Here is a 13689-nt window from a genome sequence, read left to right on the forward strand (position 1 = left end):
AATGTGTTGGTTTGAAAAGGGGATACAAGATAAGAAACTTTCTTTTATCCTTAAAGGTTTAGAGGCTTTTATTGGTATGTTATTAATAATATTAACATTTTTGGCACTATTCCAACTATTAGCTTTTCATCTCAAAGATACTCACAATGTCAAAACAAATAAAACCTATTAGCCGAATTCATTGTCTCTCATCTGTGTATCTGCTGTTCTCTATACACTGTGGCTGATAGTAGGCCATGGCATATATCTCTCAACTATACTGTTAGCATTGGGTCTTTGTGTGACTTAGAAACAGAAGCCTCCTCCAGGCAAATTCACCACTTGGCAAGTGGAGAGAAAGCTGATTTCAAGCTGACTTTAGCTTCACACATCTCCTCAGCCTGGCACCCTAGTGAAGAAATCACCTGCAAGACAGTGTGCTGGGGCCCTGGGGAAACAGCTCTTTGGGGAGGTATCAGGGGCCTTAGGTTATTAAAGGTAATGCCCAGGTCCTATCTCAGAATGACAGGCTGTGTTATTCTGCATAACCATGTAAAATGTGTTTCCCGTAGGCAGTTTCCTATTCGCAGACACAATTACGATATTAGATGGATGTTTCTTTCCCTGGCTAAAGAATTTTCAATGTCAGTTACTTGCATTGTCTTATAATTCACTCGTGTTATCCCCAGCCCTGAGGAAATCTTCATTAAATGCTACAGTCTGGCATTTGCATGCTTTGGGGGAATGGGGAAAGGGACTGTATCTGTGCTTGGGATAGGATAGGGGGATAGGGCAGGGAGAAGATGGTGGCTGGGAGAAGCAGCTGAAAGCCTCTAAAGATGGCCGTAGAGAAGCCTGGAGTGCAGCGGGGAGCAGAAATGGTAAGCATCATCTGGAATCATGACAAGCATAAAAGACCATTCCTCAGGCCACCGCAGAGACATATTGGAGGAAGAAATCAACTAAGGGCTAGAACGAAAGGGTGAGGACTCAGGGTATTTGAGTATTAAAATGAAGGGTGATTCTGGGAGCTGGAGGCTTAGAATCTCATCAAGGGCTGGAAATCAGGTAGGTAGCAAGGAAAGGAAAGAAAAAGGACTGGGGAGCAGCAATGTCAGAAAAGGGGCAACTTACCTGGACTTAGGGATTGGTGTCCTGCCCTGTGGGGAAGCTAAGCCCTTTTGGCCAGCTGGGAGCCTCTAGCCTGTCAAAGCAGAGGAGACCGCAGAGGGTGCCTGCTGAAGGAGACTGGGCTTAAGGCCTCTTCCCTGGTGCTTCTCAGGAAGGAGAGTGAGATCTGAACTTAGGGGCCATGCCCTCTGCACCCTGGCCTGTCTCCCTTTCGACCTCCTCTCCTACAACTCTACCTCTCGTTGCTCATGGTCCTGGCCACGCCCGCCTCCTCTCTACTTCTGCACAGGCCTCCCTGGTCCTTGCTCCAGAGCTGTGTGCCGGCCATCTGCTCCGTGATGGAAACGCACTTCTCAGGCCTTTGCTTGGCTGTCTGCTTCTGGTCAGTCAGGGAAAGTGTCATTTTCTCAGGGCCTACCCCAGCTACCCAGGACCAAGGAGTGCCCCATCACTGCTGTCACATCTTGCTGTTGTATTTGCATCCTCCAGCTTGTGATGACTTATTTTCTGTTCAACTGGATTCAGTTTGCCTGTCTCCCTCCATCAGAATGCAACCTCCATGGCGCAGGGGTCCCCACTGCCTTGCTCAACACCTTATTCCCAGTGTTGGGAACAGCATGCGGCATATGGCGGGGCGCAATAAACACTGGTTGAATGAATGTGTGCATGCTAGAGACCAGGACAACTGAAGATGGTCATGGGAACTGATGATAGATAAGCAAATGGCTGGCTCTTAGGGGTTAGGGAAACACTTTGGAGTATCTTCCCAGCTTGCACTCACAGTACCCACTCCTCCCCATAGTGGGCACACCACCATGCCTGGCTAATTTTTGTTATTTTTTTGTAGAGATGGAGATCTTAGTATGTTTCCCAGGCTGGTCTAGAACTCCTGAGCTCAAGCAATCCATCCACCTTAGCCTCCCAAAGTGCTGGGATTACAGGTATGAGCCACTGTGCCTGGCCTTATTTTATTCTTTAAAGGAATTTCAGGGCTGGGCATGGTGGCTCACACCTGTAATCCCAGCACTTTGGGAGGCTGAGGCAGGGGGATCACCTCAGGTTGGGGGTTCAAGACCAGCCTGACCAACATGAAGAAACCCTGTCTCTACTGCAAATACAAAATTAGTCAGGTGTAGTGGCGCATGCCTGTAATCCCAGCTACTTGGGAGGCTGAGGCAGGAGAATCGCTTGAACCTGGGAGGCGGAGGTTGCGGTGAGCTGAGATCATACCATTGCACTTCAGCCTGGGCAATAAAAGCGAAACTTCGTCTCATAAAAAGGAGTTTGAGTTAGGTTTTCTGTTCCTAGAAACCCAAAGCATTCTACTTGACTCAGGGTGTGATAACTGTCCCATTCAAAGCTCTCTGGGCAACTGGCTCCATTGCTATCTTGTATGGAATTTATGCTCTGCTCTAGGGACTAGTTTCTCTGAAAGGACTATGGGTAAGGCAACAACAAAAACAAAAGCACTCTGGAAGAGAGGGAGACTTTCAGAGCTGTCCTAATGGATAGACCAGCAGCAACATGTCGAAGCCCCAGTGAGATCATTTTGACTGTGTAGAAGCAAAACTTTGTCAAAAATTAGAACTTCTTTAGAATAGCCTCTCAAGACATCGCACAAGAAGATGGGAGAAGATTGCCTTTGAAATGGGCCCAACTTACATACCCATACCTCTGTGGAAAGAAGCAGTGGATAGAGTCAGAGAGCAGCTTTTCTGAGTGAGCAGAACTGCAGGGAACAGAATCAGGAGTGAGAAGGCCTCTGGGAGCCAGGACACTCTTATCTAATACTTGAGGCCAATGTGGCAACAAGCAGAAGTGCTTATGAGTAGATTTTCTAGATGTTAATTACTTAAGATTATTATGATTTTGATTTATTTCACATTTGAATTTGATTTCTTATCATTGTTTGTTTTGTTTCCTCAGTGTGTGTGTGTGTTTTTAAATATAAACCTGTAATGCTGTCAGTTCTGCCTTACTCAGTGACCCTTGATTGCTCATTCACATTTTAAAATTAACAGCTGGGTATTTTGTATATATTTTCTCTGCTTTCGTGTGTGCAGACTAATTTTCTAGCTATCTCCTTCTCTAGAGTTGGGATCCAACCAGCAGCAATGTCAGATTTGTTGTTGTTGGTTATGAGGTACATGCTAGTCCCTTGCAAGAAACAGTTTCAGGCACAGCTGGATCCAGAGGTTCAGACAGTGTCATCAGGACTCATTATCACCTTCTCCACTTCTCAAGTATGCTTTCTTTTGTTTCACTCCATCCTGGAGTGCAGTCTATTATTTTGATGGTGAGATAGCAGCCAGCAACTCCACATTTATATCCTCGCAGCTTCAAGTCCAGTGGAAAGGTGTGACTTTTCCTGATAGTTCCAACAAAATTCCTGGGCCTAAATTGGGTCACACACTCACCCTGAACCAATCCCTGAATGTGATGATTGGGCTTAAGCCTGGGGAGATGCAAAGACGCTCCTGGAGCTGAAGATGTGGATACCTCTACCCAAACTACATGGTTAGAGGGGGAAGAGGGGACGAGTCTTCAAAGGAAAATGTGGTTCTTTTATCTGAAGAGGAGAAGAAAAGCTGCATAAGCAAAGTCATACATTTTCACTTCAGGCCTTTTCAAGCTAAGATAACGAGGGAAAATTATGTTCTGCTTTGGAGGAATAAAATCTTTGCAACTATAAAATTTAGTCTTAACAGAATGCAACATTTAAAACACATCCGTGGGAAAACCACACAGAACATAGCATGACTTCTAAAGTAAAAAAGAGTATTCCATTAACTTTCAGAGTTTTAAAAACAAAGGGCTTTCTGTTAATAAATTTTACTACATATTGTTCAGTGCATGTCCTACTGGGTTTAGAAATTGTGGTTATTTTGAAGCATTTGATTAGGTGGGGAGGAAACATCAGAAGCAAAGCAGCTGAAAGTACATTAGCAAAAAACCTACATCCCAAATTATTTGGGAATGTGAAGTCATAAAGGATGATGAATCGGTGCCAGCAGGATGGAAACAAAATAATTTTCTTTAAAATTCTAAGGCATTGTTCTAGTTTTAATTGTTAAGTGAGCTGAATAATAACAGCTGAGAAGGAAAAGTCTTTTAAAACCAGCATTACTGTGTGATCCCTACACTGACCATGCCAGAAACTGGTTGTGCTCTGATTGGCATAGCTGTGTCTTCAAAGCTGCTTGACCAGCACAGAAGTGAGGTTGAGAGGTTTGCTGACATGTGTCGGCGTATGTAAAACTTTTTCCAGGGAGAGGGCAAGAGAAGGAAAAGAAAAGTTAAACTGGAACTCCAATAGGTTATGAGATTCATCTTGATGATAAAACAATGAAGAGAGAAAGCCTTTCCTAACAGGTGGAGAGAAGTAAGTCCACATTTGGACCCAAATAAGCTTGGTAGCTATGCCCAACAAGCACTGAGATGGAGGAACACTGTGAGTTTAAATCTGTATTTAGTCAGCTTTTGTTACAATAACAACCCCCAAATCTTAGTTGCTTACAACAATACATGCTAATTTCTTGCTGATGAGTTTGTGGTTGGCTGCAGCTCTGCCAGACAGGTAGAGATCTACTTCTGCATTGTCTTGTTTCAGGACCAAGCTGAAGAAGCCCATTTTCCAGGGCATGTTATTCCCATGACAGATGCTAAAAGTTCAAGGGGGTGAGTAGAAACATGTGGAACTGGCATGTTGTCATCCATTCATATTCTGTTGATCGAAGCAAATCACAGGCCCGAGTCCTAAGTCATTGGAGTCAAGACCCTGACAAGAGTGTGGTGGGGCATATAACAATGAAGAAATAATACCATCTACCTTAATCTGACAGCTCGGCCAGTTATTTGTCTCATGATGTTGGATAAATTAGTTAAGCCTCAGTTTCTTTTATCTGGGGAGACAAAACTGTTTACTTCACAGGGTGACAGCTAAACTAGGGATGCTTGTACAGCGCTGAGCACAGTGGCCTGGATAGAGTAGAAAATCTAACATTGGATTGTTATTCATTGGAGGGATCATATTACAGGCAAAGCATGCCTTCTTGGGAGGAGTGGCATCCTGACTGGCATCAGGGAGAAGGCAGACAGGAGTTGAGAACTTAGCTGGGCACAGGGGAGGGTATGGTAGTGGGGCAGGCAGGAGAGGGTTTAAGGTGGAGGGAAGAGCAGGGGCCCACCAGACCCAGTGCTCACAAACACTGGGGAATGGATGAATAAATGGGTACATGAGGAGAAACAGTTCAGGCCCTCTCTCAAACAACTCCAGGAGAACAGCTGCTCTGAGGATGACTGTGGCTTTATTTTCTAGGACAGCCTGGTCACCTTGCTTCCTCTGGGTGAAGCAGACTTTGCCCCTTGAGATCAAACCTGGCAGGCTGTGCTTTCTACACCCCCAGTCCAGTTGCCTCTCTTGTCTCTCCTGTCATCATATCCTGCCCTGTACTTCCCCTTCTCCAAACCACTTCCAAACCCTGTACTTCCCCTTCTCCACTTCCACTGTCTCCAGCCCTCCTCTGGTGCTCCATGCCTACCTCCCCTACATCCTTAATCCTTTATGTAAGCTTTCTATCCACTTTCGCACTTCAACTGAATCCTGGTTCTCCCTTGAAGTCACAACACTTTCTTTGTAGCACTCTCAAGAGGCCTTTTAGTCCCTCACATTCCATGCATCTATGTATCTCAGGGTGGCCTGGCAAGGTTGTCACTTTTGCTCCTTGTTTTTTTTTTTTTTTTGAGATGGAGTCTCACTCTGTTGTCCAGGCTGGCTCACTGCAACTGTTGCCTTCTGGGTTCAAGTGATTCTTGTGCCTCAGTCTCCTGAGTAGCTGGGATTATAGGCACCCACCACCACGCCCAGCTAATTTTTGTACTTTTAGTAGAGATAGGGTTTTGCCATGTTGTCTAGGCCAATCTCGAACTCCTGATTTCAAGTGACCCTCCCACCTCGGCCTCCCAAAGTGCTGGGATTACAGGTGTGAGCCACCATGCCTGGGCTCTTTGGCTCCTAGATGCCTTTGCTTCTCCACTTTCTCATAACCCCCTGAGTCTTGGCTTCTCCTCCCTGGTTCCATCAGCAACACCCTTGGCCACCCTCCTTCATTCTGTGAAGACTAAGCCCCTGCTGCTCCCAGTTTTCCTTTCCACCTCAAGCCCTGAATCTGCCCCACCCCAGTCAACCGGGCCTGGCAGCCATCTCATCCTTAGTGCTGACCCATCCACTGTGAAGCCACGACTGAAAAGGGGGGTTCAGGTCTCTGGGGAAGCTGGAGAGACCCTGCCCCTCCCTCATTGTGCCTGCTAAAGAATTACATTTGAAGGCCTATGAAAAGTGAGTTATTTTGAGATAATTCTTTTTGCTCTGTAGAGCAGGGTTTGCCACTTTTTCAAACTATTTCAGTATGTCTGGAAAGCAGAACCACACATCATACAACATTGGAGACACAGGGGGCACAGTTGCCATTTTCAGCATAGATTGACGTGCATAATCGTAGTGTGAAATTGCAATAAATAAAGCACAGTCATCTTGCTAAAGCGGCACACTCACAGCGGATGCTGTCGTCCTTGGAGCAGGAGGTGTGTGCTGCTACCCTGTTCCGCCTTGAGGTAAGCCGCAGCAGGGATTTGGAGCCCTGAACAGAGAAGATCTGCATGAGTTGCCTGTATCACACCGCTTTTAGCAGGCGCCATCAAAGGCAATGATGTTTTCCCCAAGCCTCAAGCCAGATCCCTGAACCTGAGTATGGCACCCTCTCACTGTAAAGGCTGCATTCAGAATAAATCTCAGATAGAACCAGATGGCTCTGAAGCCCTTCGGAGAGAAGGCCTCCCGATTTCTCCTCAGTTTCACAAAGTCACTAGATTGTCTCAACAATATTTGGGATATTTGTGAAATATCCCAAAGTTCATGGGACCCCAAGCCCAGTGGTAATTCTTTCCTTGCAGACTGTCAAGGCTTTGCTTAAAGCCCCTCCAGAGAGGTAGAGCTCATGCTGTTAAGCAAAACATGAGATGCTGTTGGTGAGGGTGTTTTTCATTCAGCTTTTTAGAGTGTAGACGTTTGAATGTGCAATCTTCTGAAACCATACAATGATTGTCAATGAAGGATCTCTAATTTGTGAGTCTGGAATGAGTTTGCACACTTCATGCAGAGCATATGGGAAGCTGAGCCCACCCTCTTGATCTCATTCAGCCAACACTGAGCACCTAGTTGTGTGCTGGGGCCTCTACAATGGTCTCAGGATTCAGAGATGAATGAGATACAGTATCTGTTTTCAAGGAACTCATAGTTTATTCAGGAAAACCAACACAAAATTACAAAATAGCATTTTGGGAGCTATCACAAAGAGATATATACAGAGAAAAGGTTGTCTGTATGTTGAGTTCAAAGGAAGTAAATGTTTGTGAGGGAGCTTTGTGTAGCTATCACAGACAAAGAGAACAGCACATGCAAAAGCAAAGTGGCACCGCAAAGCAGTGCTGCCAGGGTCCTAGAAGTGGTCTGTGTGCTGGGGCTGGGGCATAAAATGTTCAGAGGCAGTGGTTGGCTATGCCTCCAGATAGAGAGGGGCCAGGTTGTGAAGGCCTCTGTGTGCCCTCTAAGGAACTTGGGTTCTAACCTATAAAAGGAAGCCAAGGAGAGCCAGAGAGAAATACAGAGAATTGGAGTAAGGTACCAAGGTGAGTTGTGAAGGGGGCTGGCAGTTCCCTGAGGTATTCACTATGGCACAGGAAGGTGGCCACATCTGTCCCTGCTCAGAGAATCAGTGATACGAGGGCAAGATTGATCAGACTCTGAATCGGACAGTTCCAGAACATTGGAAAGCCTTTGTGGTCCATCAGACAGAGTGACCTCACCAGCTCTGCAGACACACACACTTCCATTTGCCAAACTGCAAATACTGAAGCAAAAGGGCACCAGGATGCATGCCTCTGGGCCCTGAAGTGGACAGCCCTGGTGATGCTGGTGTGTCCCATGCTTCTCTCCCAAGCTCCCCTCAGGGATTGGGTCCTCACTGCCTAGTGGATCATTCATGATTCAGCAGTGATTGCAGGAGGCCTGCGGAGCTGACCAGGGACCAAAGTGGGCTCACAGACAGAAAGGCAGGGCAGGAACAACCTACCCACATTCTTCAGGGGGAGGGGAAGAGAAGCAAGGAGAAATGAGGGTACTAGTCTTCCGCTTCTGGAGAGGGAGCTTGTTGGTGTCACCTCCTGCTTCCCCTTGAGGGAGTCAAGGCAGAGGGGCTGGGGGGATGGCCAGGGAGGGCTTTTTCTTCCCTTGCTCTGGGAAGCGCTAGGATCTAGGTTCTTAAAAGACCGTCCTGTGGTGCCTGTGGTACCACATGCTAATGTTTGGGATCGGGAAGTTGTTATGGTGTCACTGGCTCCAGAGATCACTGGACAGGAGGACCAGCCCAAGAGTAAGCCCTCTTGAGAGTTCTCAAAGCAGGAGAATCAGTGTTTCCGGCCAAGACTCCATAAACCTCATGAAGCCTGGTTTCTCCTTTAATAATAATGATACTAATAATAGCTAATATCCATTGAGCAAACATTAGGTACTAGGCACTCTTGTAAGTGTTCTGCATTTATTAACTTATTTAATTCTTACAACTCTCAGAGGTGGTTAAAAATTAGTCTTCACTGTACAGTCCTTCCAACGATAACTATGATTATCCTTGAACACAGAGACTTGATATTCCAGCTCCATGATTTCAGCAGTTGGGAGCTTCTCATTTCCTTTGCAGCCCTTGGCTCGGCGATAGGCACAACTGTAAGGTCAAGTGGGTATTTTCCAGGCAAGTCTAGCACGTGGACTTGATGCTGTGCCTGAGGCTGGTTCCCAGCTTGGGGCTCCCACATAGAGGCTGCTTATGCCAGGGCAAAAGCCAGCCTTGTGACCAGTTCTATGCCAGCTACAAGAACTGGGTTTTTTAGTAACTTCAGCACAGGAACCATGTGCTGTGGGCAGTAGGGTAGGATGGTCTGAGCCCAAACACCGGCCAGAGGACTAGTGCAGCCATCTGGAAGAGTCAGCTCACAAAGACGAGACTTCCCCAGGGCCCCACTGTATAGATAGTGCCTCTGGGATTCCAGTATTAGGCATAGTCTGAAGAGGATTCAGCCCAAGCCTCCTGTCTATTAGAAAAAGTGTCTCCCTGGCTGAAGGAGGCCAGGAAGCAGTTGCATCCCTGTGGGCCATCTTCTCAGATGCTGCTTTGTGTGGTGTAGTAAAAAACAAAAGTGACTTAGGTCAGAAACTTGAGGCATGACTATGTCCCACTGTTAGCCAGTGAAAGCCCATCAGAAAGAGAGAAAAGGGTGGTTGGAAGTGTAGGAGGAGAGCAGGCATATTCAGGGGGCCAGCAGTGCAGCAAGGTTTTTGGAGAAGCACCAGGGCTGGAGCCATGAGAGGGGCAGGGTCAGAGAGGAGGGGTGCAGAGGGGGACTGCAGTCAGAGGCTCCCAGGGGACCATCCCCAAGGGAAGTCAAGGTCAGAGAGAGCAGAGAGCGCCCGTGGAGTCCAAGGCTGGACAGCGAAGCCCAGGGGCAGCCCCAGCCCATGCCACATGTGCTTTCAGAGGCCCTAGTTCCCGCTGAAGCACATTTTTGGACATTTGATTTCTCCCTTCTGCTTCTCTTCTTTTCTTGTGCATACATGTATGTTAAATAATATCAATTATCAAAGTTTATCTAGCATCCATTAAGTTCTAGATGCTGTGTTAAACATGTTACATTCATTTCTTCACTTAAGTCTCACACAACTCCCTGAGGTAGGATCTATTGTGTTGCTAAAGAGTAGAAGAACCTGAGGTTTAGAGGAATTTAGAAACTTGCTCAAGGACATACAGCTCAAAAATGGCAAAGCCAGAATATGAAGCCAGCTCCAGCACTCATGCTTTTAAATACCACACTGTCTCCTGGGTTCGCAAAGTGAAAAGACCCCATCCCGGCTTTGATAAGCGGATGACGGCCCAGGGCCCTAGCAGAATCCCAGCAGGGGAAGACTCTCCTGGAAGCTCCTTGGCAAAACAAGTCACCTTCTAGTCTGTCCCCAGCCACTGACCTCTAAGTCCCAGTGCTAATCCTGCTTTGGAAAATCACAAACTACATGGGAAATCAAAGGCAAAGTCCCAGCTCCCTCCTATCAATCCATTCCTGCTTGGCCCTTTATGTGGTGCAGGCCCCCAGGGAGGCAGCAACTACAAGCCAGGAGATACTCTTGGCTCTGCTTTCATAGAGAAAACCTCCATTGGCTATGGAAATTGGGCAATTTTTCACTTAAAACCATCTGAAAACAAAATTCAGTGCCTTCAAAATTATATATTCACAGAACATTTCCAGACTCTGGAATAGGATTAGATGGTAATGATTTAATTGATGGTTAAGTGTGTAGATAAAATGAATATGCTGAATTCTTTCCGTAATTATCTCTCCAAGGAGCCCCAGCAGCTGTAATTACTGTCTGAGGCCAAAATTACAAACCAGCTGTAGTTTTAAGCAAAATACATTGCAGCCTCCACTGGATCGCTGAGGAAAAGTCGGTCCCGACCAGCACAGAGGCCCACTAGGACCCATCAAAAAGGGAGCACAGCCCTTAAAGAAGTTTATTCCCAAACCTCAGGGAATGTGTTCTCGCAGCATTGTTCTACATCCTGGTGCTTCACTGTCACTGCACGCTGCTCTCTCGTTGCAGCTGGAAACCCTTCTTCCTCCCCTAGGAAGATCAGTTCATACTGATCTCTCATCCTGAGGACCAGAGAGCAGACTGAGCAAAAAGAGGCACTATTAAATCTCAGCCCAGGGAGGATGGGGGAGCCCTCGCGGGCCTGCAGGGAGACTGGCGGTCTCACTACAACTCAGAGTCTGTACCCTTTTGGTAGCCAATAGGCCAAATTAGGTTCTAAATCTACTTTTGGCTATAGTAAACTGGAATGGCTGATTCCACTGATCAAATGAATCCAATCATGACCAAATTCTCTGTAGAAGCTAAGCTCCTTCCTGAATAGTTATGCAAAATCCATGCATTCATTCAACAACCATCACAGAATTATGGAGTACCTCCTATGTGCCAGGCACTATGTGAAGGATTGGGTATACAATGACAAATAGAGCAGATATGGCTCCTGCACTATTGGACTGTGGCTCTTGAATTATCCTTCACTTGACTTGGAACCTGCCAACAGTCCTGTCTGGGACACTAGGATCTGCATCTTTAGATGAGGTGGTTGGGTAGAAGAGAGTTTCAGGATGAAGTGGGCATGCTGCAGGTGAAGAATGGAGCACGTGAGCTGCTGATTTCAGCTGAGCTGGCTGGAGACACTGGCCTTGGCTCCCAGGAGCTTTGTCTGCTCTGCAGCCTCTTTCATGCATTCAGCACTTCCTGAGGTGCCTACTGTGTGCACAGACTGTGCCCTCTGTGGTTCACTCCTTTACCCCCTAAAACATGGACATCATGCCCTATCCTTGTTGTGTGGAGCTCTTGCTAGGTATGACTAAGACAGAATACAGTACCAGGTAACACCATAACTGTTATTAAACAATCTCTATTATTTTCTTATGTCTATTTCCTCAGCCAGATTGTAAATTCTGTGGGGGATGGGACCAGCATTTCCCCATTATACCTCCAGTGCCGGGTAGGGTGCTTTGCACTTGCTCAGAAATACTCGGTTTAAAATAAATTCTCCAACTCCACTTCCAAAGGGGAAGCCGGGGGAATTCCTTTTCAGGTGAAGGTGTTAGGCAGTGGGGACTGCAGAACAATGAGCAAATCGAGACTTCCACAAGGGCACACCAGAATCCACTCATTCCCATTCAAAAAGTCCTTTCATTCTCATTCCTTCTTTCATTCTCATTCTCATTCATTCATTCATTCATTCATTCTCTCTCTCTCTCCTTTTCTCTCTCTCTCTCTAATTTTCCTCCTGGAAGACAGGTGCCATGTATTTTTATCACTGAATCCTCAGTGTCTGGACATCGCGTGGTACAGAGGGCCCCTAAATAAGTGTTTATTGAATCGACGTAACAATGAATCCATCAGAGTCCTGAAGAGTTACCTGCAGTGATGTCAATGGCCAGGGGAGGGCAGCAAAGGGCAGCAGAGCTGACGGCTGAGGCCCTAGGAAAGGGCTGCTGCTCTTTGGGAGACAGATGCTTGGCATTGAGTCAAGGAACCCATTACCCATGTGAGTATCTGGAGACACTGAGAACCCCAGGACTGGAGAAAATGGCTGACAGGAATTCAGCCAGTGTCAGAAGCCCAGTGTCATACAGGAGGGGGACTAATTTGAGTGGGGAGCTGCTGAAGTGGGTGCCCAGTGCCGGTGGTGAAGGTGTGTGGAGAGAGGAGCTGAAATCCCGATTCCCAGAGAGATAGTCTAGAGTCACAATGTTGGCAGCACAAGTCTTGTGCTGAGCTCTCTGGGATTCCAAACATGCCTGAAGGGTTTTGACTCTCTGGTTCTTGAAATAACAAGTGTTCCAAAAGTCGGGTCTCACATCATCCTCCACCCTGGTTTGCACTGCAGAAGAGTGGGAAGAGAGAGAGCCAAGAGCAGACCACAGCCGCATGTGTGTGGAGACGTGTTCTCCAGCCCCTCCTCAAGTCCCACCACAGGGGAGGGAAATGGCAGCGTTGGGTCTGTAGAGGAAAAGCTCCTCCCCTCAGCCATTTTCACTGGAGAGTAGAGCGTTGATGGCATGTGCAGAGACATGGCAGGAGGCGGTGGGTTTGCTGGGACCATCTCTTATCTGGAGAGTTTCTCAATGGGCGCTGCTGGTCTGGCAAGCTTTGAGATTCAGATTTGGTTTGTTGCCCTGTGGTGTGTGTGCTGGCTTGAGCTTTTTGGAATAGGCTACAGAATGGTTTGCTTCCAGGAAGGTGGATAATGGAGTGCAGAGTTGTCATGAGAAGAAATCGGGTGTCTGTGGGGGAGAGTTGGCTGGAAGGTTGGCTGGGTATTGCCAGGGGAGAAGGGGATGGCGTTTTTCTTGGTGTCCCAGAAGAAGGGATCCATCTTCAGGGCTGAACCTGTTTGGCCCACACAGTCCCATTCCTTTTGCCAATGACTGCTTCAAACACTGGCATACTTCTGGCCATGATGTGTAAGGAGCCGGTTTGCTGGGCACTTGAATAATTTTTTCCTTGCTCTTAACAGAGAGCTACAAGAAGTACATTTTCCTGTGGATACTTTCATGTCTGGATGCAATGCCTAGATCTGCATCCATCTTGCGACCAACTTGAAGATGAATCGAAAGTAAGGAAGGATGGCCCAGTAGCCTGGGAAGAACTGGTGTTCCTGATACCATCATTAACCACAGAATCTACAATCCCTGAACCCCCCATCCTTAACTACAGAATCTACAATCCTATCTCTAGACACTCTGTCCGGATGCTACACTTTCTTTGTTCAATCTAGTTTGTGTCAGGATTTCTGTTCATTACATCCAAAGTATTCTAATACTGGTAGCAAAACAACTGGAGAAGTTTTCACTTTGTCTTTAACCAAAGAAGACTTCCAGGAAACATCTCCTCAGTGGATTTCTCCCTCACCACTGGATTTTTGTCTCTGT

The 13689-nt window shown here is 46.9% G+C and overlaps 1 protein-coding gene across 2 annotated transcripts in view; it reads right to left on the bottom strand.

Annotated features, from left to right (window-relative positions):
• The window catches only part of LOC105488716 (synaptotagmin 9), a 228638-nt gene that overhangs the window by 16765 nt on the left and 198184 nt on the right, over positions 1–13689 (bottom strand). Inside the window, exon 7 of one of the 2 annotated variants that reach the window (XM_071075148.1) lies at positions 2192–3679. The exons of the other annotated variant lie outside the window; for it this stretch is intronic. Coding sequence (XP_070931249.1) covers positions 3629–3679 — 51 coding nt within the window. The 3' untranslated portion in view covers positions 2192–3628. Of the gene's footprint in view, positions 1–2191; positions 3680–13689 lie in introns of those variants that run through there. 2 annotated transcript variants of the gene reach the window in all.

The sequence above is a fragment of the Macaca nemestrina genome, chromosome 12, assembly GCF_043159975.1.
Source record: "Macaca nemestrina isolate mMacNem1 chromosome 12, mMacNem.hap1, whole genome shotgun sequence".
NCBI classification, from domain to species: domain Eukaryota; kingdom Metazoa; phylum Chordata; class Mammalia; order Primates; family Cercopithecidae; genus Macaca; species Macaca nemestrina.